The sequence below is a fragment of the Xyrauchen texanus genome, chromosome 41 (assembly GCF_025860055.1).
Source record: "Xyrauchen texanus isolate HMW12.3.18 chromosome 41, RBS_HiC_50CHRs, whole genome shotgun sequence".
NCBI lineage: Eukaryota > Metazoa > Chordata > Actinopteri > Cypriniformes > Catostomidae > Xyrauchen > Xyrauchen texanus.
Window position 1 is genome coordinate 9,456,257 of NC_068316.1, and position 27,610 is coordinate 9,483,866.

General features: G+C 36.8%; 1 protein-coding gene across 1 annotated transcript in view; it reads left to right on the top strand.

Annotated features, from left to right (window-relative positions):
• col11a1a (collagen, type XI, alpha 1a) overlaps positions 1–27,610 on the top strand; it is a 98,012-nt gene that overhangs the window by 40,004 nt on the left and 30,398 nt on the right. The window contains 25 exon segments of the mRNA XM_052114183.1: positions 1,219–1,272; positions 1,355–1,399; positions 1,513–1,566; positions 1,647–1,691; positions 3,282–3,335; positions 4,549–4,593; positions 5,873–5,926; positions 6,286–6,330; positions 6,512–6,565; positions 6,653–6,697; positions 7,642–7,695; positions 7,804–7,911; positions 8,240–8,293; positions 11,196–11,249; positions 13,054–13,098; positions 13,301–13,354; positions 13,450–13,494; positions 15,134–15,187; positions 15,303–15,356; positions 16,432–16,485; positions 16,596–16,703; positions 17,969–18,058; positions 23,906–23,962; positions 26,259–26,366; positions 26,909–27,016. Of these exon segments, the coding sequence (XP_051970143.1) occupies positions 1,219–1,272; positions 1,355–1,399; positions 1,513–1,566; positions 1,647–1,691; positions 3,282–3,335; positions 4,549–4,593; positions 5,873–5,926; positions 6,286–6,330; positions 6,512–6,565; positions 6,653–6,697; positions 7,642–7,695; positions 7,804–7,911; positions 8,240–8,293; positions 11,196–11,249; positions 13,054–13,098; positions 13,301–13,354; positions 13,450–13,494; positions 15,134–15,187; positions 15,303–15,356; positions 16,432–16,485; positions 16,596–16,703; positions 17,969–18,058; positions 23,906–23,962; positions 26,259–26,366; positions 26,909–27,016 (1,542 nt within the window).

Here is a 27,610-nt window from a genome sequence, read left to right on the forward strand (position 1 = left end):
GAGGGTGAGTAAATGATGAAAGAATACATATTTTTATCTGAATTATCCCTTTAAGACATACAGTAAAATCACACACAATAGCTCATCTAAGCAATACTGCATTTTATCCCAAAATAAAAATAGATCTTTAGTTTATAGGTAGAAAAAGAGGTAGGTATACATTTTTTGATTGGTGTTTTGGTTTATTCTGCCTGAATAAAATTGAATTGAAACAAAATTGTATATTTCTTTACGATGACTTAAACAGTTATGTTCTTATGTCTCCTCCCTGTTTAATGTAATTCATTTACTCAGTTACAATATGTCTTAAAGTATACACAATTTGTTCTGTCATTGTAATAAATTGGAGCCCTGGCTTTTGCATTTTTCCTAATATAGTCGGTTACTGAACACAAATCATTTATCTGTAAATGCCATGATTTTTTTAGTAAAGGTCATAACCATTCATCATAATTTAGAGACTGAGATTCAGAGAAACAAGCTGCCATTGTTTGTTTTCAACAAAAAATATTTGGTACCCTAAGTGCAAATTGATAACAAGGAAACGTTGTAGATTATGCAAATGTTGTAGATTATGCTTTTCACTGTACTGCACAAATGCATGATAAATATATAATGAGTAGGTCCACTCAGATTCTGTGCTCTTTTTTCTTTTCTTTTCTTTTTTTGTTTATATGCTGATTTTTTATGGAAAATCGGACGAATGGGTTTAAATATGAAGCAAAAAAAAAAAAAAGAGTTAGGTTGAGCTGAGAATTTTGCACTCTTATTACTAGCTGGTAGAATTCCAAAATATGAAATAGTTCCCACTTTATATTAGTTGTCTTTAACTACTATATACTAACATTTAAAATACACATAATGCAATGTATTTATTGAGTAGTTGCATGTTGGTCTGCAAAATGTTCAAAAAAGTCACATTTGCTGCTACTGAGTTTGAGGTACTGTACAGGTAGGTTTAAGAGTAGGTGTAGATTTCATGCAGGCCTGGAAATAAACCCTAATTTGAAGCAGTATGAGGTGAAATGTTGGGCCTTGTAAACAGAGAATGGTGTTATTACTGTGGTAGCCCTGTGGCAGGGTATTTCATTGCCTCTCATGTCAACACAGGTGATAATTATGGGACCTAACATGGCTTCCTAGATGACTAGCAAACAAAAGTCAATAGAAGATTATTCTGCTATTGGAGATTATAATGCCTGCCTCTTTCTCTAACAGGGTGAGAATGGTCATTCTGGGCCCCCTGGACCTCCCGGAGAAGACGGACCAAGAGTAAGTGCTTTCTAAAACATCCGAAGAACAAGAGTGTCCTTCTTGTCTATAGAATAACTTTATTCTCTTGACCTCTTCACAGGGAGAAGATGGAGAGATTGGACCAAGAGGATTGGCGGGTGAGAGTGTAAGTGTTTTTAATGGTTTTAATGGTTTTAATTCCAGTGTGTCACTGGGGTGATTCATCTTTAAATTCAGCTGAGAGTATTTACACTATGTAATCATAACCTTCTCATCTAGGGGCCTCGAGGTCTGCTCGGTCCTAGAGGACCTCCTGGACCACCTGGACAGCCTGTAAGTGATTTTTCCATTTTAAATTTTGTAGATCCGATGCGGATTGCTCGCTTCTAATCTGTGACTATTGATTTCTGCAGGGCATTGCTGGTGTTGATGGCCCACAGGGTCCCAAAGGAAACATGGTGAGAGACACTGTAGCTCTTATCCGCCAAAACACAAACAAAACAGTGATTAGCAGAGGTACAGTATTGTTAAAACGTTTATTGAAATATAAATGAGAACGTGTTGTGACTGCTCAGATAAACTCAACAGCATATGCCATGAGAGAGAAAATTAGCATGTATACATGGACAATCCTATACTGGTTATGCTTAATAAGCAGGCAACTTTTAAGGACATAAGCGGTTTTCCTTTATCGGGTATGGTCATTAACATTTTAAGGCAAAAATAATCGTCACACATTATTTATTTATTTATTTTTGTTTGTTTTTATCCGTTTTTTGCGCAACTGTTGTATGCATACCTTTGTATGTTTGACATCAAAATGTCTGATCTTTTGAATAAGCTGATTTTTGGTAGTTATCAGCATATTGGTTTGCATGTAAATTCACTCTCTTTTGAAATTGAGCTATACAGATCACAGACAATACATTTTGGAACTAAGCACTCTCTGGTTAACATTGGTGTGGACACCGTGTCTATCAGAAGAGGACAGTTTAGCCTTAAGCTATAATGTTTTTTTGACATAGTGGCAAATCGAATATGTAGAGTTTGTTTTGTGCTGCCACTAGCGATAATATTGACTCATATAGTTGTTGTTCTTACATTATAACATCATATTCACATCACCAAAACAGTGTGAACAATCTCGATATCGATTCTTAAATCTCAAGATCGATCTATTACTCTATGCACTACCCTCCACTACACTGAGAGGCTATGTTTTTTTTGTTCACAAATGTTGCACTATGTGACTAAAATGTATATATTTGGCAACACGCTGGTAAATGTTTACATTTCACTCTCCAGTATTTGTGTAGTATATTGGTGAAATATTCAGCAGTGAGATCCTTTCACTGCATGTTGAGAGTAAATGTTGTTCCGTGTAATGTGTGTCCAAAGACGAGATCCATGTTTGTCATTGAATAATGTCTCTTTTAAGACCCTTTCTGTTCTATACAGTCAGTTGTTGATCATAAACAACAACAAAAAAATAAACATTTAATTCTAATCAGGTGTAGCACAGATGAAATAATGCCATTCGACTCCTCTCTTGTTAGTATGCGCTCATTTACAGACGTTCTTTGTTAAAGAGACAGTATCGGTTTAGCGTGTATTCAACAAATCAATGAAAATAATTGAAAATAGTACAAATTATGCAATTAAACAATACATATGTAACAAAAATTCAATATGAAATATACTGTAATATGTTATTTATTGATTGAATACATGGGCAAAATGTGACCAAAATTATGAGAAGCTTATAAAATATCCTTAGTAAAATGTATTTTTTCGTAATGTATCTAGTTAGAAAGTCCTCTGTATAATTAACATCATTAACTGTGAGAGAATGTATTTAATATGTAAGCAAAAGGGACATTATAACTTAAATATACCCACATGAATCGATATAGAAATGTATCGATAAACGAATCGAATCGAGAGCTTGTGAATCGGAATTGAATTGAATCGGGAAATCTATATCAATACCCAGCCCTAGGATCTGATTAAGGGAAGGTTGACACATACCATCTCTCTTTGTTGTTTAGGGACCTCAGGGAGAACCAGGCCCCCCGGGACAGCAGGGGATCCCAGGAACACAGGTGAGTCTTAGTGGTTTTACATCAGTATGAATGGTTGCCTTTGGATCAAGCAATCATATCATGTACATTGTGATGTCCTCTATATTGTGTGTATATAAGAAATTAAATTGGGATTAAGGGAAAGGATTGTACAGTGGCCCCAAGATGTATTTTCAGACATCTGGACAATTAAGTCACAATTGTATGTATGAATGTCATTGCTACATAACAAAATATCAAACAGTTGCATCTGCAAACAATTTATGCCAGACGTTTTCTCAGAACTAACTTGACTTTCTCAAACATTTTTGCAATAACTTTTAACCAGCTGGTCCCAATGTCATTCTTAGTGGATGTATGTCAGTCAGTTCCCCTCAAGTTCATACAAGTGTTTAGCAGAGTAACCACAGGTGTAGTTTATCTCATTAACTATGGACAAGTCAAGTTTGGCAATCTGAAAGTTTCAAAATGTTTTAGTATACCTTTTGTTTTAAAGAACTTCATTGTTAAATTTTTTTAGCTAGACAAGCATGCCTGTTCTCTCGTTCTTTAAAATTAATGTCAATTGTTTTGATGTTTTATTAGCTAATAAAGTGGCATTCATAATTGTACAAAAACTTTTTGGTGCCACTGTATGTTAATTGTCACAAAGCTTATAGTTCCATAATGTTTCATTCTTGGCTTGCGTGATTTCTGGACTTCAAGACATCTATTCAAAAAGGGGCTTCCTGGGTTGTTATCCAGCCTAATTAATTTAACCATTGTTTTTTGGTAATTTCTCCTCCGCACTGTTCTTAGGTCACTCATTTCCAAACGGCTCTCTTTTTCTCAGCGGGCAAAGTGAAATTATCTGAAATATTTCTACTGGGCTCACAGGAAGTAGGCAGCTGAATGCTACCCATTCATAACGCCCCACCTGCAGCGGTCAAATCAGAGCAGTGAGCTCAAATTTCCCTAGAGTGAACTCCTGGTCGGCACACACAGATACATACACACAGAGTCAGCCACTGTAAACACACATAGTAAACATATGTGTATGCACACACACTCAAACACACTATACAAACACAAGTGACCCTGCTAACACTCACAAAGGGACAATACAATAAGTCCATTATTGGGTATAAGTCAGTAGGGCTCCTCTCTACCACATGTTTGCCCCTCTATCCCGCCATCCTGCTGCCATGGCAACAAAGCCTGAGGTTGTCTGTCTATTTATTTTTTTGTTGTACAGGGTCTTCCAGGTCCACAGGGCCCCATCGGACCACCTGGAGAAAAAGTAAGATATTCATAGTTTTCACACGTTTATTTTAAGTTTTCTTACTGCTATTTGCAACACCTTAAAACAGACGGAGAGCAGAAGGAAAGATTATCTAATATCATATGGTGATATAAACCACTAGATCAAAATTTTAGGCATAGTTGCCTTCAATGCTCTGATTGACATTTTTTTATTTATTGGTGCTTTTTCTATTTTGGTACTTGCATTGTTGCAGGGGTTGATTTTCATCAAAACGCACAGATTTGTTTGTTGTTTTTTCTGTTTGTTAAATGAAGTTCCCATTAAATCTGACTTTTTACCTGGACATCATCATTTATTTTTGGTGCTTTTCAAATACCTTAATGTATAGATTTTTACTGTTTTAGGCTTGTCCCAGACCCAGACGTTCAATATTAATCTGCAAAATTCATTATAAAGTACATATTATTACAAGTTTAAAACAGAGAGTAAAATAAACATAAACCATTTAAATATTTATTGTGTGAAGATTTTGTTATTTTGTTTTGTATTTTATTTTTGTGTTTTTAATTGTTTTGCCCCTAATAATTTTTTTAAGTTAGTTAAATTGATACGAGACAATGTTGAGATATTTGTTGAGTATTTTTTTGAGGTGTCATTTCCATTCATGATATCATTTTGTCAAATTACACAAACAATTTTATAATATTATTTCAATTGTGTGTATTTAGGATCAATAAAATGTTAGCTATGAAATGAGCCTAAGCAAGCCAAAGCCTATTTTATTTAAAACATTTAAAAAATGTCATTTCCATCACCATCATTTCCACCATAGAATTCTGTTAAACAATACAGAATTTGAGTCGTGACAAATAAATAATAGACAAATAGTAGACAAATAAATAAATAAATAAATAAAGTGGAAAAAATTATTTAACAAGACTTTACTTTTTTAGAAGCCCAAAGTGCTAAAAGTGCCCAAAGTTGAGGAAACACCCTTATATATTGTGGCCCAACTATTACTGTCGGTTCTTAATGATTAATTACTTGTGATGGTATTTTTCCAAATTAGTCATTTGATTTGGATAAATGTATCTGCTAAATGGGAAAAAAAAGGTAAATGAAACTGCGGTTATAGATGTTACTCAGAATGCCAACAGAGCATTTCTTTTCTATTTGTAGCATTCATTTTTTTGTCTACTTTATCATAAGAAGCCGATTAATGATTCAGTGCATGTTATTTCCTTTTTGGCCTTCTGTGGTATTATAGTTTCGTTTTTATCCAATCAAAGTTATCCTGCTATGTCTCTTTTTACAGGGTCCTTACGGAAGGTCCGGCTTGCCTGGATTGCCTGGTGCTGATGGTCCTCCTGTATGTATATGTTCTCACCTCTATTTTTCACTTTTATGTACTGATATATGATGTCTCAGTTTCCTGCATGCTTGTAGGCCAGACTACTCTTAGTTTGCAACACTTCCTTAATTAAAACACTTCTAAATAAAGAAAAAGAAAACATTTTGTTTGCTGGCTTGCTCCACTTTAGTTTTATTGAGTAAAGAACCATCATAGCAGAGGATGAAGTATGTTCATGAAAGCTCTCATCCATTCAGAAAAGAAAAGAATGAACAGATGTGTACCACTATTTTAAGGCATGTCCTCCAGTTATGCTAGTAACATACTGTACTCACACCTGTCACATACCTTCTGCTAAATCTGCCTTTATTCCACAGGGACATCCTGGAAAGGAGGGTCCACCTGGAGAGAAAGGAGCTTTGGTAAGCAAACTTTTAGTATTATCTTTTCTTGTATGAAAAATCACAAATGAGATCTCTTTAATATCTCAGTGTTTTTTGCTAGAAAGCATTCAAATAGCTATAAACCTGTTGCTACATCAATACGACCACAGATTTTCTTCACAAACAACATTTCATAATATTTCAATGTCGTCATGTTCAGGGCCAGCCCGGTCCCCAGGGCCCCATCGGCTATCCTGGCCCTCGCGGTGTGAAGGTAAAGCATTTTTTGTGTTTGATGGAGATTTATTGGTGAGCACTGACATTGTGATCCGTGCCTGATCGCATGCTCTCTGTCTTATAGGGTGCTGATGGCGTTCGTGGTCTGAAGGGAGGCAAAGGAGAGAAGGTGCGCATAGATCCACATCTCAACTAGGCACAGAACATTAGCTGTATAATTCATTGCTGTAATGGCACCTCACAGGTCAAAGTGGTGGCTAAATATTCATAAAAAGAGTCTAAAAGCTGCTACACTGCTGTACACACACTCACTTTATATTCTCTCCACTTGTACATCACATCATATCAAGCGCTGTTTAATCATGCAGAAAGAGTGAGTGATCATAACACTTCTACCTGACTCAAAATCACTCCATCACTTTTTGAGGATGTCCACATGCATGCTGTTTTTTTAAGTGCAGCTTCTTAAAAACTATCCAAATATTAAAATTAATCCTAATTAGAGTTGGCTGTCAGGTACTCCTAAAGTATCTATCTATCTATCTATCTATCTATCTATCTATCTATCTATCTATCTATCTATCTATCTATCTATCTATCTATCTATCTATCTATCTATCTATCTATCTATCTATCTATCTATCTATCTGTCTGTCTGTCTGTCTGTCTGTCTGTAACCCCAATCCTGATATACTTACTGTACAGTACTTTCTTCCATGGAACACAAAAGGAGATGTTAGGTAGAATGTTAGACTTGGTCACCATTTACTTCTATTTTATGGAAGACAAATACAATGAAAGTGAATGGAGACTGAGGCTAACAATCTACCTAAATCTCCTTTTGTGTTGCATAGAGGAAAGTATTTTTTTTAAATGCATTTACCTTTAATTCATTTCATAATATAGTAACTTAAATACAAAACAAAAGACATGGAGAGATTTAAATATTTTTAGGAAACTGCAATACTGCATTATCGCCAGCAGGTGGACGTCTAGTAAAATTCAGGAATCACAAAGCTGCTGTGTTTGTATGCAGAAACTATAGCTTCATCACTTGGTTTTCCCTTAAATGTTCCAGTTAATTTAACCCTTTTCTCTCTTTATAAATTTCAGGGTGAGGACGGTTTCCCAGGTTTCAAGGGAGACATGGGTATCAAAGGCGACAGGGTAAATAAACACCATCCAGACACACTGGCTTCCAGCCCATGCTAATTTTACCCCATAGATCAAAGCTAACAGGCAGCACTGACTGGCTGATTTTCTGTGTATGTTTAGGGTGAGCTTGGATTGGCCGGACCGAGAGGTGAGGATGGACCAGAGGGCCCGAAGGGTCGTTCAGGCCCAAATGGTGAATCTGGTCCATTGGGATCTGCTGGAGAAAAGGTGAATTTCCAATTCATTACGGTTTACTGTGATTAGTTTATTAATGAGTACTTATTTTCCTCCATGGAACACAATGTTAGACAGCATGTTAGTCTCAGTCGCCATTCACTGTTACTACGAATGTGAATGGTGACTGAGACTGCCATTCTGCATCATTACATCTCCTTTAGTGTTCCACAGAAGAAAAATTGTGAAGTTTGCAAAGACATGAAGATGAGTAAACAATGACATAATTTTCATTTTTTGTGTGAACTAGTCCTTTAATACCAAATAAGATTTTTTTCTAAAGACATTCTTGCACTAATGAACTTGGCTTGTTTTCCTCCAGGGAAAACTCGGGGTTCCAGGATTGCCTGGTTATCCAGGACGTCAAGGGCCAAAGGTACGCACTCAAAATGAACCTGACACCTGTACCTGCATCATTGTTGTTACACTTATGAGCTAAACAGCAACTCAGCTCATTACCATGAACTAATTCCCTTCTGTGAATGAATTATGCATGCTGCACTAAGGAAGGCATTATTTTATTACAAGCAACTCATGCCAGAATTGTTCCCTCTGCTCTTGGGGATGCTGGTCACGCAGGCTATGAGGAAAATTTTGAGCACAGCTGCCTGTGTCAGACCTCAGCAGCTTTTATCAACAACAGCATCAGCTTCAGCACCAGCAGCCCAAAATCCGACCCTAGAGTGGCCTTGAGGATCACAGACCTTCTAATACAGCAAACAGTGGCTGTATTACAGACAGCTAAATTCATTTGGGTTTGGCAATGTAGGACAGCAAGTTCGAGATTGCTTAAAAGTTAGTGCATTGCTCGGTAAATCTATATATTGGTGCAAGTCAATGTGTATTGTAAAGGAAAAGTTCCCTCGAAATTATAACTCACTTATGCTGTCTCAAACTCGTATGACTTTCTGTCCTCTGCAGAACACAAACAAAGATATTTTGATGGAGATATGATGTAAATATATCCATACAATGCAAGTTTTTTTCAACGTAAATCTTGACATCTGCAGTCTCCTTGGTGCAATCATGATTTGCAGCTCGATTACACTTCCTCGCGCTTGATCCCAGTGTACGACACTGGCTTGCGTTATTTTTTTCCCACTCGTGTTCCAGCAGGTCCTGCCTCCTGCATTCAAATTGGCTAATGAGAGCTTCTTACAAGCTGTCTGCGATTGGACAAATGAGAAGTCTTTCATGCAAGCTGTGTCCCAATACGCATGTTACACTATGCACTTACATTATACACTATTCACTCAGCCGTGTAGTGTATATGAATTGTCAAAGTGTAGTGTCATCCCAAATGGAATACTTAAAGAGTTTGTTTTTTACTACACAGAAGCATTCGCCATTTAAGTTGTTACAGAAGTGATGTTTCAAACGTATGCAATGTGTTGCCGCTAGCTTTAGCGTGTTAGCCAACCTCAGTTCAACACCTGTATCTCAAAAAACGTACATATTCACACAGTGTGTTGTGAAGGTAAAGCATTCAAATTACATTTGTAAGGTGTTGCCTTCACTGACGTTTTGCTAGTTGCAACATTCTCCATTATTTACAATAATTTTTTATTAATTAATAATTGTCCAACAGTTCACACTCCGTTTTGACGATTGAAGAAGTGCATCATCAGGGTACTATAGTGTAGAAGTGTGCAGTTTGGGATGCACATTTAGCCTTAGTTAGCATAGTAAACAATGGGACATCACAGCATACAGTATTAGTGGTAGAAAACAAACTAAGCTCTAAGTTGAGTTCTAACTTTCAGTGGTTATCATTGCAAGATGTCTTTCCCCCGTAGAATATGAATATAGCCAAATTCACTTTAAAGTCAAGTCAGTCAACTCGGTGGGCATCTTGGTAATGCTCTCTAGCAGCTATTTTCTATGCATACAAGCGGCATGAAAGTAATGCTCCTATCTACTTGATTGGAGAAAGACAGAAATATCCAAAATGGTTATTCAAGATGACAATCAAATAACATTTGTATTATAAATTGTGCTTCTTTATCTAATTTCTCCAGAAAACGTATAGACTACGAAGCACAATTGAAACATTTGAAAACATTGCCCTGTTTGTTTTTAGCGTCCCAATCTGGCTTACATTGCAACATTAGATCAACCAATCGTGTGAGTTTGGGGTGGAATTATCTCTTTGTCTGACCAATGGCAGATTTAGCACATGGCAGTGTTTGGGAAACATTGTGCTGCTACTAGTGGCACGAACAATAACACTCTTTACCCTTAAGACTTATCTTGAATTTGCTGAAATGGGATGGAATAAAGCATAGTCTGAGATCAAGGTGCTGACTAAGGGGTAGATTTACAGTCCCATAAACCCACTTTTATTTAGCAGGATTAATGAACGACAGACAAGTGATGTGATTACAAGCACTTTGACACACCATCATCTCTCCACCAGTGCGGAATGGATTCACACAGTCTGCCAACTTTCAAATTATCATGAAGTGCACTTTTGAAGACCAGCCATCACAGTCTGAGTGGTTACTGACTTCTGAAGTGGCATTTTTTTATGGAGTGTTATTGCATATTTGTCAGTGTCTCACCTTTTAGTGTTTCATAACATAATTTGTGGTAAATCAAAGCGGATTTCTGCAGTGCCCAACACTGAGGTCTTTCTTAAAAATAAATGTGTAAAACAGTCTATTGATTTCTTTCTTGAATGCTTACAATGCTGCCAGGACTGAGAATCGTGGGTAAGCTGCTTTTAATTCACTGTGTTTAGAATGAGCGAGAGAGAGAAAGACAGGAAGTGATTGAGCCGATTAAGTCTCATTATTGGGGACTCTTTATCGTACGTCGGTTTGTTTGTTTCTCTGACAAAGTGTGTTTGTTTACATTCAACATGTGTCTGTTGTTTCAGTTGATTGTATTGTCCGCCGCTCTCTGTAGAAATCGTTGTATTTCTATGCTGAAAAACAATCCCTTCCTGAAGCTCTCTTGTGATTAGTCCTGTGCAAACAAAACAAGGGAAGCTGATAATCGAGAACCACTTTGTATATCTTAGCATATATCATACGCATTTAGATGCCTATTTCTCCGCTTTTGAATTATTCTAGTAAAGAAATTGCCAACAATTGGTGCAAAAAGTCTCACAGCTATTTTAAATGCTAGAAGTGTAGCAAAGCCAAAGATGGTAATGCTAACAGACTGTAATGGCATTAATTCTGTTAGAATCAGGACTTTTTGTGTTCATCCCTCATCAGTATGCAAGTCATGTTGCCTTCCCTGCCTTCCTGAAGTCATTTTTATTTTATTTCCAGGGTTCGAACGGTTTCCCCGGATTCCCAGGAGCCAACGGCGAGAAAGGAGCCAGGGTAAGATGCATTCTTACAACCTGCTTTGTGTGAAGTGCACACCTCATTGTAATAAACACTTTGGAAAAAAAGGCTGATTGATTGCTTTCATGAAAGGATTTGTATGATGACGTTTTACAAAAACACCTACACAAATCAATAAGTGACAACAAAAGATGCTGAAGTGCTTGTGTTTACTGTGATTCAACAGTGATCACCCGCCTGGAAAAATATTCACATTCAGAAAGTAAAGTGGGTAAAAGTATATTTTAGGTTAAATGTAATTGCGAATGGGAGTCTAAATTTACAGTTTTACTCAGGTTTAGGTTTACCTCTATATTTACGCTTACATTTACCTTTCATTTTGCACTCACCTTTTTTTTTCAACCTTTTCGCTTACATTTACTGTAGAGGCTGTTGAGTCTCTACGTTTATGCTAAGCTTTACCATTACAATTACCTTTACGCTTCTATGTGCACTTAGCTTTACGTTTACCATTACATTTACCTTTACGCTTAAACTTTTATCTTATGTTTTGGCTTATCTTGACATTAACTGTAATATTTATATTTACTTTTAAATTTACTCTTACCTACATTTGTATTTACTTTTATGTTTACATTGACCAGCTAACATAAAGCTAAGCATAAGAGTAACTGTAAATGTATGTGGAAAGGTAAATGTAAACGTGAAAATAATTATAAAAAGTATATCTAAATATTATTATGAACATGTCGAGGGTTTGATATGTACATGCTCAGGAATGGTTATATACATGTGGATCAGTTTGTTACATTTATATTTACCTTTAACTTTGCAGTTACCTTGATGTTTGTTTACATTAATACACATTTTTATATTTAACTTTACACTTATATTAACATTACCATTTTTGATTAGCTTTACATTTACATTTTCTTTTACACTTAGATTTATCTTTATGCTTAGGCTTACTTTTCCATTTACATTTACCTTTTAATGTACACTGTCTTCATTTTTACATGTACCCTTACACATAGACTATACTTTATGTTTTGGCTAACCTTTCCATTCACTGTTAAATTACATTTAACTTTACATTTACACATAAACTTATATTTAAGTTTTATATTTACCTTCACATTTACATTTACATTTTAGGCTAAGACTTTTTTATATTAGGCAGAAGTATTTATGACTGCAAGTCACAACAGATGGAAATTACCAAATAATTACAACACGTTTACTCAAATTGTGGATCTCGTACAGACATAAAAAAAAATTAGAAAAAACAAACATTATTGCTCTGCATACGTTGTGTTCCTCAAACCTGTATGTTGCTTAGAACAGTTACAACATGCTGACTACAACTATGGAAAATGAATCAAATGTTTCCCTCAAGAGAGTCTGATCAATTAATTCTGTGGAAATTACGTACTCAAGCAAAAATAAACCTTACTTTGGTTCAATATTGTTAATGGGAAACATGAAACCATATACATGAGAACAGCTGTGCCTTAAGCATTTTTGATTTTATGATTATTCATAATAAAATATAAAGTTAGCTGCTATTTTTCCAAGTGTTTAAAACTTGCCTCTGTGCAAGGATCAAAATGTGTGTTTGTGTGTGTTTGTGTGCTGCTAATACACCTACACCTCATCTGAAACAAATATCTCTGTGGCTCCCAGAAATCCTAAGGGAAGATATCTAATGCTTGTTTTCCCCCATACACACTCATTTTGGCAAAAAGAACTCCAACAACTACAGCAATTGGATTTTCTGTGTGTCACTATTGAATTCACCCTTAATATTTACCACACTAATTTTTCTTCTTTCTTTTTGAAGGGTGTGGCAGGGAAACTTGGTCCAAGAGGGCAAAGAGGTCCAACGGTATGTAATTATTCTATACTTTCTCCAATCAGTTTTAATATTCAATACAGAAATACATATTGATTCTGAAGTATGTGGATACACAAACACTACACCTTAAAATTGAATTTCCAAACCATCAACATACTAGCCATTAAGTCCTCCCGAAAAGCTTCCAGTCTTCTGGGAAGCTTAATGAATTTTGAATTTGCTAAATTTACAGGGTCCCCGTGGTGCTCGCGGTGCCAGAGGACCAACAGGAAAACCAGGACCTAAGGTACTACTCTCTTCATAACGATAACCTCCCCATGGTTTATTTTTGTCACTCACTTCCTTTAAACAGTCCTTATGTTCTTTTAATTTACCTCACAGGGCACATCGGGCAGTGACGGTCCACCTGGTCCACCTGGTGAGAGAGTAAGTGCCACCCAGAACACACTGCAGCAGAAAATATTCATGTTGCATAATACTATCTACAGTGAGGCAATGAAGAGCTTGAAGTGCTCTGAGAAGGGTTCTTTTGCCAGAGTATTAGCTCAGCTTGTGGGTGTATTCCAGATAAGAGGATTTCCCACCTGTGTTTTTGTCTGGAAACTATTATAGCTTTATGAAGAGTTCTTGAGCATTAGACCTCTGGAAGGCTGTTGTCCATCACTAACATCAGAGCAATATCTGATGTTTTGTGTTTTCTGCTGTGAAATCCTGTTCTCTGTTCTTTCTCTATTTTTCATTGTTTTTCTCTTTTATTAGGGCCCAAGCACTGAACGTGCGGTGACCCTATTGTTCTTCTAAGGATTATTATCGCCCAAGCACTAAAAGTGCAGAGACCCTATTGTTTTTCTAAGGATTATTAGGGCCCAAGCACTGAAAGTGCAGAGGATCTATTGTTCTTCAAAGGATTATCATTATTATTATGATACTTTTTAAGGTTTTCGGTACTTAGCATGCTTAAAATTTCACGTCATTTTGCACACACATCAGAGTCATTGGCCATTAGGGCTGGGCAATTGTTCACCCATGGGTGTGTAGGGGGGGGGGGAGCCCCCTTTAAAATGGGTGTGTAAGACTTTAGCTCCCCCATTTTCACCTACAGTCACCAAAGGTACATATATAGTTCTCATCAAGTCAGACAAATTTCATAATTATAGTCATTAAGTCAGCCCAACAGGAAGTTGGCCATTTTGGACTTTTTGAATATTGCAGTCTCAGAACTTTTAAATACTCCCCCTAAGTGATTCATGAGACTATCACCACATTTAGACAACATTATGCCAAGATTGACATTGAAGATGATACATTGCAAACAGATTTTGATATATCGAAAGGTGATGCCATGGCAAGGCATTCAATTAATGGTGAAAAATTGGAAGCAGGAAGTGTCTCATATCTTCTGTGAGCAATGTGTGATTTTGATCAATATTTAGATGTATGCTTAGCCTTGGGGTCTAATCACATGGATTTGACTATTTTTGTTCACGGTCATAGTGCCACCACCTGGCAGCAGGAAGTGTGGATCTTACAACAGACTTTAAATTAGTCCTCTTATATGTACTCAAATTGCTTCAAAATTGTTTAGAATAATGTCAAATGCCAACTGCCAATGTCGACCTTTTATTGTTTTCCAAAAGCCTCTGGTTGGAAATGGACCAGTTGTGCTTGGGCCCATCATCGCTGCTTGGAGCTATATTTTATTCTGTTTTTCAGTCTGAATTTGAAGGATGTTGAATGCCTGTTGACGGCGCCTCCATTGCACTTTCAATATAGTTTCATTAGTGCTTTGTTATTGTGTGTGTATATTAATGTTGCTTCCTCTTTATGGCTTTTACCAAGACTATCAGACAATATGCGGTATGTTGCCTCAGGTCAGCTAGACATTCACCTCTATTCGCGTGTATTGTACATGGTGCATTATTTTTTACATACCTGATATTGTAGTTTTGTGATCTTGTATGATTTATTACTTATTCACATAATTCTTAACTTATTTGCATGTTAGAGTAAATCAGCTAAAAGAGTGGACTTTTGACCATGTCTATTTTTTCACTGTCTTTTCCAGGGACCTCAAGGGCCCCAGGGTCCAGTTGGTTTCCCAGGACCAAAGGGCCCTCCTGTAAGTCCCTCTTTGTGCTATTTTTTGTCCTTTTTTTACATACTGTGGGATTAAGAAAATGTCATGTATGCTGTATGCCATGTCAAATATAGAAAATATCTATCTTTATGTGTAGGGACCACCTGGAAAGGATGGGCTGCCTGGTCACCCTGGCCAGCGAGGAGAGACGGTGAGTGCTTAAGACCACTCCCGCACCTGGAACTGTTGCCAAGCCTAGCTGTACCTGAATAATAGGAGAATGCTCAGGCGTGTTCAGAGAACCCAACCAGGGGTCAAGTGAACATCAGTACTCTCTGTGTTATTTGTAAACCCAATGGAGGTTTGGAGGTTCTGTTCAATCCAGAAAGATGATGTACTAATAATTCTGCAACAGCGCCAGTTGTTTAGGAGAGCAATAAACTTAGTGGCACACCCGTGGCCACATACCGCCCTAGAAATGTTGTCAAAAAAGCTATAGTTTACTTAATGGTCCTTCAAAAGATGGATGGATGGAAGGAAGGGTGGGGAAGTGGGTGGGTGGATGAATGGATGGATGGAAGGAAGGGTGAGTGAGTGAGTGAGTGAGTGAGTGAGTGAGTGAGTGAGTGAGTGAGTGAGTGAGTGAGTGAGGGATGGATGGATGGATGGATATAGCTGGGCCACTTTCACATGTAGAAATAAATCAAATATGTATTTGATTTTTTCAATGTGCCCTCAGTGTGAACAGCAAGGTTGGATTTAATGTGAGGATTTTATGATCATCTGTCTAACTCATCTATCTAACTCAACATTTGTCATTTGCACACTTATAGGTCTGATATGGTTTCAAACTTTTAATTTCGAGTCATATCTTTGCTAGTTAACACATTCTGTTCCTTATTAAGGAAAGAAAATCAAATTATAGGCTTCAACAGTTGGGTTCAATGATTCATTTGCTTTGATTGTAGTGGCTAATTATAATTTTAACTACAGTATATCTATAATAGTGCTTGGAAATTGAAGGTGTTAATTTATATGTTAATAGTTGACTGTTGACTGTAGTTAACACAGTTAATGAATAGCAAAGCAGTTTGTTTGTGTCAATCATTCTTTTTTGTAGGGTTATTTGAAATGTCATCTTCTGTCTGCTGTTTTTATCTTCCTATTTTCATGGAAAACCATTCTATGCTGAATATTGATATTGATGTAGCAATCATTCCTTTCTCTAAATAGTTTGAATAGGTGTTTTGTTTCTCAGACATTCATTGCTGCTATTTTATCCGCAGGGTTTCCAAGGGAAAACTGGCCCACCAGGACCAGGAGGTGTTGTCGGACCCCAGGTAGGCTTTTACATTTTATTTTTTCATTATTTGTGCAATATTTGTTAACGTTTTCTTTGAGATAAAGAGAGAGAAATTTAGCTCACTGTGCTCACACATTTGTCCGACAGGGTCCAACAGGAGAGACTGGCCCCATTGGTGAGAGAGGACATCCCGGACCCCCTGGTCCTCCCGGAGAACAAGGTCTCCCAGGTGCTGGTGGAAAAGAAGGTGCAAAGGTGAATGAATGTCAAATATTACATTCATTGTTAACAAAATTGATATATGGAATCCAAGGATGCAGAGCCATAGCCACCATAGACATTGGAGGGTTTGCCCCCATATATTCCGATTTTATTTTTACCTTTGGCCCTGTCAAAATGCTCTGTAGAAAAGCTACATAACCCTGCTGAAAAAATGAAACAAAAAAAACATCTTAGCTGGTGTTTGCTGGTCTCTTGGTTGGTTTTAAAGGGGGTTTGGATGCTTTTCAGACTAGGAGACCAGTTTAAACCTCTGCACTGCAAAGTGGCATAGGCTGGTTTAAGCAGATGTTTCTGCAGGGAAATGAGACATATTAGGGAAATGAGCCTCCAAAGTCAAACAGCACAAAATAGTCAACAAAGGTATCTGTTTTTCTTTTCTTTTTTGGAGAAAAAGAGACACCAATTAGTTCACCATTAGCCCAATCTATCTACTGTAGGTGTATCCAAGTGTTTAAGAGCTATAACTTCAGTGCTGTGGAGAATGGCTGTATTTGCTCTCTAAATAGAATGTAAATTGTTAATAGACTGAACTGAATTTCACTGTTCACCCACCCTTCCTATCTCAGTTTTAATTTTTTGTCTCTCCTGTATGGAGACACTTTAATCAGATTGATCTGTCCACTTCAGACTGGCTGTCAGACTTGAGTGAACACCCTGGAGGTTGTGTGCACTGCCGCAGACTGAGCGATCAGACTTTCTGCAGTCATTCTCCTGATCTCACTCATTTGTTTCCTCTTCTTACAAGCTGCATATTAATCTTTCATAATTTAAACTACTTAGTGGTCTCGAACAAAATGCAGCCTATACAGTATACTGGTTTATAAGACATGGAGGTCAAGTGGAGGTTGTCTTCCAAAGGGGAAAAAAGCTGTGCTAAGCTTTTTAGCAATTGAAATTCTCAAACTTCACTCTTTAATTTCTCAAGCATCCTTAGTAACAGGCCAATCTGATTGCAGTTTACTGTTCTAAGGCCCCACAATACATATTTGGTACTTTTAGAATTTTTAGGCTTGCTGCATCAATTTCTCATAGTCTTTTTGTCAATTTAGATCTGTTTTAAAGTTTACTCAAAAATAAAAATTCCCATTAATGCATTATTTCTTTCTCATCTCTTTATCATATCATTAGCTTCAGATTAGAAATAAAGACTTAACAATTTAGTTTTTACATTGTCTTTTCATTGTAACTTAAGTGGAATAAAATATTCTTAAATATCATTGCCAACTGTCTGTCCTCAGGGAGATCCAGGTCCTCAGGGCAGTTCTGGAAAAGATGGACCTCCAGGATTGAGAGGGTTCCCTGGAGAGAGAGGTCTACCAGGAGTGACGGTAAGATCATGTTCCAAAGAATAAGTCACACCAATTAATCCTCCTAATTTTAGAGGGAGACAGAGAGTTACACAGCTGTGCCAGCTCATTACAGCCAGAATTGGACTCCAGTGCACTCTACGAGGACTTTAATAGGAGGTAAAACCTCTGAAAAAGCAAACTTTGCATTGCTTTATCCAGAAACACATAACACTGATTTGCCTGCAGCTCACATTTAACTGTCCCTTTGTTTTTATACCTTTTGAAGCACCCTTTTTATGTATTATCTAGGCAGCGGATTATTTAATTGGAAATACTCCCAATTAGATTTTGGAAGACAAGGTTGTTTGTTCATCATTATTGTCTGATCTCAAGGTCAGTGGCAGAGGCTGGCTCTCCATATGCCACCTGATTGTTTTCTACTGGCACGATTTCTTTTTTCTGGTAGCAAGGCTACAGTCATTACTGAGACCACCCTGTGTGTCTGCCCTTTAGAGAGGCAATCTAAAACTTTCTCTCACACACACAACACAAGAGCACCCCAATGAACCCTGACACTCACGCACACACAGATGCACCTACAAGGACATTCATGGAACGTATACATCTCCAGCCTATATTCCCAGAAGGTGTGTGCTGTAAATCGGACATGCGTCAAAACTAAATAAAAAAAACCCATCTAAAATGTGACTCTATTCCATTTATAGTTTCCATATAACGAATATGCCTTGTATAATTCATAAAATTATTTCTTCTTCTTATATTTATTATTATTATTATTATTATTATATTTAATTATTTAATTTAATTTTTCATCTTACAAGATAAAGCTGATTATGTGTTGTCAACTGTGGATTGCTCTACCTCATCATCCATATTGTCAAGCAAACAATAAAGCTAAAAAAATATAAAAAATAAAGATTATGTTTGAATCAGAAATAATCAACAACAGTATGAGTCTTCAAGTAATTAGATTTTTTATTGCGCCTTTCACAGCACACATTGTTTCAATGCAGCTGTACAGAAAATCATGCATTAACAGAAAATGAAACCGTAATATCTATAAAGTCTTAAAGTCATCGCTGTGTAGTTTGATTAAATACAATTACGAAGTGTGTATAAAAACAAGTAATTAAATAATAATTGAATTTAGAAACCCAGTGAGCAAGCCAAAGGCAACTGTGGCAAGGAACACAAAAGTCTGTAAAACTTTGGTTAATGGAGTAAAATAACTGTGGCAGGGCGGAGGACGGGACCAGGTGTGTAGTATCACGACCCGGCCCCGCCCTCTGCCCTGCCACATTAACCTTGGGAGAAAACAGGCTCACTGTGGGGGCCAGCATGAATATAATGACAATATTACTTATTTATGTGCAGTACAAGTCATGGTTTAAAATAATTAAACTATGTAAGTGTTAAGGGTCAATATTTAAACAAAGATTTTGTATGAACTGTAAGATTAATGACAAATGTCTTTGAAGTCCATCCTGGATTAACTGCAGAAATTCATATAGATGTAATTGTCCTTTGTTAGTTGGCTGATGAAGGCTTTTGTTGGCAATTCATTGATAGTCTATTTATTCCATTTTAAAAAAGTATAAATGTAGTCAATCATTAGACAAATGTGAGGCATGCCGAGGTCAGTGAGGTGCTTTGCAGTTCAACCGGCAATTAGTTTTGGTGAGGTCTATCCTAAATCCAAATTTCAGGCAATGGAATATGAATTATCCCATGTCTTATGGTTGGAGTTGGCATCAGATCATCCTCTGAGGTCCATCATAATAGACTGAAGTGATGTTTGGCTGGCACCGGCTACATTTTGTCATCATCACTCAGAGACATGTAGCAGTGGAGTCCAATACCAAGCAGGACTATAGATGGATCCGGCCGGTTCTGGTGACCTCGGGATAGGAGTCCCAAGGATGAGACATGGAATCAAATAGAATCATATTAGCATAGATACCATTAAATTGTTCGCAGAATTATAGACAATGATCAGTATTTCAGGTTCTGGCAGACCTAACTAAAGCAGCCTAATTGTGTGGTGAAGAATAAATTAGGTGTATGACTGGCTAATCTTTAGTCTAGACTTAACGTCAGTGAGTGTGTCTGCATCCCAAACAGTGTTAGAGAGACTATTCCATAGTTTAGGAGCCAAATATGAAAAGGTTCTACCTCCTTTTGTGGATTTTGATATTCTAGGGTCTAGAGGCCAGAGTTTTGCGATCGTAGTGAACGTGATGGAATATAGCGTGGTAGAAGGTCACTTAAGTACTGCGGAGCTAGTCCATTCAAAGCTTTGTTCATAGTTTACAGAATTAAAAAATTAATATAAAATTTAACAGGTAACCAATGTAACGGCAATAAATTGGGGCTAATATGATCACATTTCTTGGTTCTAGTCAGCATTCTGGCTGCTGCATTTTGATCCTACTGAAGTTTATTTATTGAACTTGCTGAACATCCTCCCAGTAATGCATTACAATAAGCTAGGCTTGAGTTCATGCCAAATTAGTTTTTCTGCATTAGCAACAGAGCATGTGTTGTAACTTTGCAATAGTTCTTAGGTGGAAGAATACTGTTCTACAAACATTGGAAATTTGATTTTCAAATTACATATTGGTATGAAATATAACACCTAATTATTCGCTATTGAAGACAATGTAACAGTACATCCATCAAGAGTCAAATTATATTTTAGCTGCTTATTTCTAGAGGTTTTTGATCCAATAGTACCTCTGTTTTGTCGGAATTGAGTAGAAGGGAATTTCTGGCCATCCAATCTTTGATTTCATTGATGCACTCTGCTAATTTGGAGAATTGTGAAATTTCGTCAGGTTTCAAAAAAATATATAGTTGGGTATTGTCGGCATAACAGTGGAGACTTATTTCATGATTCCTGATTATATCTGATAATAATATAGGGAAGCATATATAAGGAGAAATGCAGAGGCCCTAAAACTGATCCCTGTGGTACTCCATACTTGTTTTATTTGACAGTTCCTCATTTACATAGGCAAAGTGGTAGCGGTAAGCTAAATAGGACCTAAACCATGCTAATGCAAGTCCACATATGCCAAAATAATTATCTAGCCTATTCAAGAGTACATTGTGATCTATCTTGTCGAAGGCACCACTAAGATCTAAAAACACTAGAAGAGAAATGTATAATTAGATCTTGCATATGATTATGGCGCTAGATTTAATTCTGTCATATGGAGCTGATTTTGATACTATAGAAATTCGAGCGATGACATCTCAGATCATTTCCTCGTCTCTTGTATGCTGTGATCAGCTAATATTTCTCAATCTGCACCATGCTATTATTCAGGTAGAACTATGTTTTCAACCACTAAAGATAGCTTCACTATCTTCCAGATCTATCTCATACACTCAGTAAGCCCCAATGTGACTTCTTAAAGGATTAGTTCACCCAAAAATTATAATTCTCTCAAGATTTACTCACCTTTAAACCATCCAAGATGTGTATGTATTTCCTTCTTCAGCAGAACTGAAATGAAGATTTTTATAAGCACATTTCAGCTCTGTTTGTCTATACAAAACAAAAAATGAGAGAATGGTTGCCGTGAGGCTGCTGGCAGTGTGGCGGTCCAAAAGGCATTTTGGACCTTCAAACTGCCAGCAGCGCCAAGACACCTATTCGCTTTCATTGTATGTAAATTTATAAATATATACTATTGTTAGGTCATGTTAGTTCATAATGCATTAACTAATGTTACTACATGGGTCTCTGGAATACTTGATTCTGATTGGTCAATGGCACCATCTAGCGGTTAATATTTATAAGTAACAACTGCACATCCGAGAATTAAGACATATCAGACTGGTCATCCGGGAATTGCGAGTCATCTTTCTTACATCTCATATCACTCTGTAATCTCTACAATTAAGCTAATAAAAAAATAATAAAATAAACTCAATGTTTCATGTACATTTATTTATTTGTTTGGCAAGTAGTCTTGTAAGACTACCATCATGTGTTCAGTGATTTCTTTCTTCTCACATAATTTCAACGCAAATCAATATTTCATGTCCATTTATTTATTTATTTGGTTAGTAGCCATGTAATAAGCAGAATAATGAACAGTCAGCTGGTTGTTATCGCAAAAGAAACCCCTTCAGGGTGATACAACACAAGTTTTATTTTGCGATAACAACCGGCTGACTGTACATTATCCCATACTAAATGTGTACAACTTATAATTTAAAAAATGTAATAGAATGTGTAGAATTTCAAATTCATTTTCAAAGCTAAAAGTTCAAGTTCAATGCCCAAACACACACAGAGACTCACACACACACCACACACACACACACACACACACACACACACACACACACACACACACACACACACACACACACAAGTTGGTGCAGCTATCCGACTCTCCATAGACATAATTATTTTTATATTGTACAAACTATAGATTCTATCCCCTAACCCTATAAACATAACCCTCACAATAAAACTTTCTGCATTTACATAAAAAAAACACACACACACATTGTTTTATATGTTTTTTAAGTGATTTTAATTATGGGAACACTAGAAATGTCCTCATAAACCACATTTATAGCATAACACCATTGTAATTACCAGTTTATTTAATTACCTAAAAAAAGTAAACCACTCAAACACACATAACCTCTTGTCAGGTCTTTGATTTTTACTGTGCCCCAGTTGACAACTGTGCTGTGAGAGGTAATGAGGCCAATAAATATCAATCTGGTAGAGACAGGACCAGCAGACAGTCAGAGTTTTGTGGTTTTCACTTTTACGGAGTAGATTAATGAAACCCACATTCAGAATAGAACAAACCTGCTGTCAGTCTGCACCATAATAAGTTCAAAGATCAGTTTAGAAGCAATAGATCTGTACTGTCTGTATGCTATTTATGTAGTCAGTCCCTCACTCACTTACTCACTCAGTCACTCACTCATTTATTAATTAATTAATTCACTCACTCTTGCTCAGCACATTTTAAACAAAACACTCCCATTGATGTCAGTGAATCTTCTCTCAGACTTTCATGGGTTAAGACTGAGCTTATAGACCACCATATCTCTCATATTTTTCATGGAATTACAGTTGTACAGAATAGAAGTTAATATGAGTGAATTAGAGAAAGGATCCTCTCAGGATTTTCTCTTTCCAAGTGTTAAATGTCATCTCTGAAGCTGAAAATTTCCAAGAAATAGAGTAATTATGATCCTGGACTTAGAGATAGATCACCCAAAAATGAAAAAAATCTTTCAACATTTACTCACCCTTCTGTCATTCCAAACTTATATGACTTTCTTTCATCTGTGAAACACAAATGGAAATATTTTGCAGAGTGTTTACACTGTTCTTTTCCAGAATATGTATGTGTAGACAAACAAGAAAGTACCATGAATGTCCATGCTACTCATGTGTAATATTCCAATTCTTCTGAAGCCATTTGATAGATTTGGTGTGTCTCAATCGGTTAAGAGACATGCAAGAACTAATAACGTGGCAAGTCTTTACCTGACAATTTTGAGTATATGCAAGTAAGAACACTTTCAAGGTAGAGTTCTTTTCCATCAAGGTCTAGTAATATTTACCTGAGCTACATGCCCAGTGTGCTTAAGTTGTGCAATGTTATCTGCATTACTTGTGAGCTACAAGTAGATTAGTTTGCTCATGAAACAGGATTCAAGTCTGGATAGTGCAATAATACCTACATGTTTTTATTTGTTTCCGACCATGAATAGATGACACATTGGATAATGCTGAAGATAATATACTCAATGTTGGCACAGTGGTATGAACCTGCTTATTCCGCCGTTATTTACAATTTTTTCTTTCTCTTTTGCTCTCCGTAGGGTCCACCTGGTTTGAAAGGAGCAGAGGGCCCTCAGGGTCCCCCGGCCCCGTTGTAAGTACTCTGTGCCTATGATTTTTCATCCTTTAAGGCAAAAAGTGCATTCTCCCAAAAGCAACATGCAATATTTAGTAGTCTGAGAGGGTTGAGGGAGTGGTCAGAAAAATCTAATGCTCCAAAACACCATTAAGGATTTAAAAAGTGTGTACTTCACAGATGAGCACACACAAACCAAGAAGATTGCACATTTGATTCATACTTGCATTAAATAGATACCAAAGAGATACTGAACTGGGCTTTTTTGCACAGTTGGTTCAATCTCCCCCACAGAGCCTGCAGTGGCATGAAATAACACTAGAGGGCATCATTTTGGCCACCAATACAAGATAAATTCAGTCGTAATTACCTTCTCTTCACATTTTACACCATAGCTGTTTCATTAGATTCCATGTGACGACCAAGTCGTCAAGATCTTCTTGAATTAAAACCACATTCTTTTCTTCACCAATTCATTTCTATTGAGAAAAAATAGATAAGTATTGTCACCCTGTAATTGCTATTTTTCGGACTAGACAGCGCAGTGCAAGATTAGAATAGACGGAGGAAAAGTCATTGAAGATTTTTCAATTCAGCTGTGACAGTCTGATAAAGGATACATTTGCATTTGTATGATGATGCAGAGTTTTAGAAATGAAACCACATTTATATGGAGAGATAAGGTGAAGTTTATGTTTGCCCACTAGTAAGAGGCATCACTCCCGTATTTGATACACAGAAAGTTTTACTAGAACTGTGTCACAGTGTTGTTCTGATCCTTTGATTCTATCTTTCACCATAGCTTGCTATAGTTTGTTGGACAAATGAGCATCACAGTCAAAAAGATAAATCAGATACATGCAGGTTTTTTTGGGCCATTTCAATATAATAAACCCATATTTGAAGAACCTCAGAGCTACACTTTGCCATGATCTGATTAGTGGATATTTCTAATGCAAGCATCACTTTACTATTACTCATATTTTGTGTTAGGGATTTGAACAAAGCCTCAACACTAAGTATTAAACTTCAGCATGCAAATTGTCCCAAACAATGGTATCTGCATGATACCTTAAATTGTGCATCTTTGTTGAGGAACTGAATAGACTTTTTGTGATTGGAGTGGAATTTTGCATGGTGGACTTTTCTAAGTGAGCGGCATGGAATTTTGCCTGGTGGACAATAAAATGTGCAAAACAATTCTCACATTTCCACATTGGAAAATTGGGCAAAAAAATTCCATAGATTCATATTTGAAAAATGGTCAGAAAAATCCCATAGATTCACATTGGAATAATTAGCACAAATCCCATTGATTAGCTTTGATAAAATGTTTGGAAAATCCCATAGACTGAAATTGAAAAATTTGTGAAAATCTAAACTTCACATTGTATAAATGGCTGAAAAATCCCATAGATTCACATTGAAAAAGGGACCCAAGCTACTGTATATCTAGGGACCAGAACCAAACAGAGTCTGGATAGTCTATACAACCTAGCAACCACCCAGAATGCCCTGGCAACCACTTACAACAGGCTAGCATCTGGTGACTATTGCATGAGCAAGCACCAAAATCTAGTTTCTCAGCATGCTACTGTATTACACCAGCCGAGAGACTCGTCATGTCCAGCTTTTCAGGAGTAATTGTACATGGCTGAATAATATTAAGCAGGTTCAGTATCTACTGTATACAGTCTACAGAGTTTGGTCTAGCTTCCTATGCTTCTGCAGTAGACTTATGAAGCAGATGATAAAACATGTCTGAATTGTTTGGTTGTTTTTGGAGTCAGAGCTAAATTGCTTAATTGAGCGCAAGAGGTTTAGTTGGTGCTTTGGAGTACTTTTATACATGACTAATGAGTGAGGTGCGCCAGACATTTAGAAGCATAATGATATGGCATATCCCTCAGTAAATCAGGCCTGTCTAGAATGTGTATAGTATACTGTATGAACAGTGAGTAAGTTATTATCATATTCATAAAATAAACCACAACAAGGTGATCAGGACTTGTGTCACCCTGAAGGGCTTCATTTTGCAAAATGATTGGCTGACTGTACATTATCCCCCCATTACACTTTTTCTTAGCAAATTAATTAATTAACATTAGATTAAAATGTATTTGAGTTTAAATGATCTTATTATAATATTATGTGAGAATAGACCACATAGTGATACAAGAGTCATGAAACTAGCACAGCTACTGTATGTACAGTAGGAAATCAGTTGCCTAGATCAACAATTAATGATATTGTTTTGCCAATCAGAATCAATTATTTAAGATTTTGACTTCTTTTTGTTTTCTGTGTGGTGGTCATAGGGTTCCCCTGGTGAGAGAGGAGCTGCAGGACCTGCTGGACCCATCGGCCTGTCTGGACGCACTGGACCTCAGGGACCCCCAGGACCTGCCGGAGAGAAGGGTGCACCGGTAACTGAGCTGACCAGATATAAAGATGATCAATTTGTGTTTCTCAAATTATTACTAGTGGTGCTTGTTTATGATTATTATTATAGCTATATATAGGATTAATTTTTCCAAACCCCTAATCTTAAGCATTACATTTAGAAACTCTTCCAGCACTGTTTTATGGTGTGGCTAGGAATGTTACTTCAAATCAGAGATCTAAGAGATCAGACTCTCAGACTTAAAGAAGGGACCCAAGCCATATTTTTGGACTAGAATATTAAGACTTTAGGGTGGGATCTTTTTGACTTGGGTCAGTAAGTTACCACCTAGTAACCACCCAGAGGATTCAAGCATCACTCTAGCAACACCCAGAACACCCTAGAAACCACATATCAACGCACCACAAACCACTTAGAACACCCTAGCAACCGCAAATGCAATGCTAACCCAGAACACACTAACATTATGGTAGCAAGTTTTGCACAAGCAAGCACCATTAACATTTCCTTCAGAAGTCAAAATATATCTTGCTATGTATGTTCTATCTTTGTGTCTTTGTTCAGGGAGAGAGAGGCCCTTCAGGTCCAGCCGGTCGTGATGGGGTCCAAGGTCCAGTAGGTTTGCCGGGTCCAGCAGGACCTCAGGGACCACCTGGAGAAGACGGTGACAAGGTTAATTCTTGTTTATTTTGCATTAATAAGTAGGGACATTAGGGGAGGGATCACATTACATTACAAAAACAATTTATACATTAATACAATGCCTCTCTTGATGTGTCAAGTTCCCACAACCAATATACTATAAGGTGCCGTCACAGAACTTTACTGTAACTGATTTTAATTCATTAAAATGCAGCTCCCAGACATACTAAATGGAAGAAAGTTTTGAATCAACACAAAATATAGACAAGGCTTCTAAAACCAAAGTAACAGGCTTACTCTCAATTAATATTCAAAAATGTATTTCCTAAATCTGTTTTTTTTTTTTTTTCAGTTAAAATACCTAAACATCCCTAAAGCAAGATTTTAAAAAATAAAAATTATTTTTAAATAATAAGACTTCTTTTCATAGAAAATATTGTATCTTGAATTAAGTTTATTGTTTTTACCTCATTGGCAAAAACACTGACTGAGCACTTTATTAGGAACACATAACACCTACATATGTATGAGATTATCTAATCAGCCAATCGTGTGGCAGCAGTGCAATGCATAAAATCATGCCGGTATGGGTAGGAGCTTCAGTTAATGTTCACATCAACCATC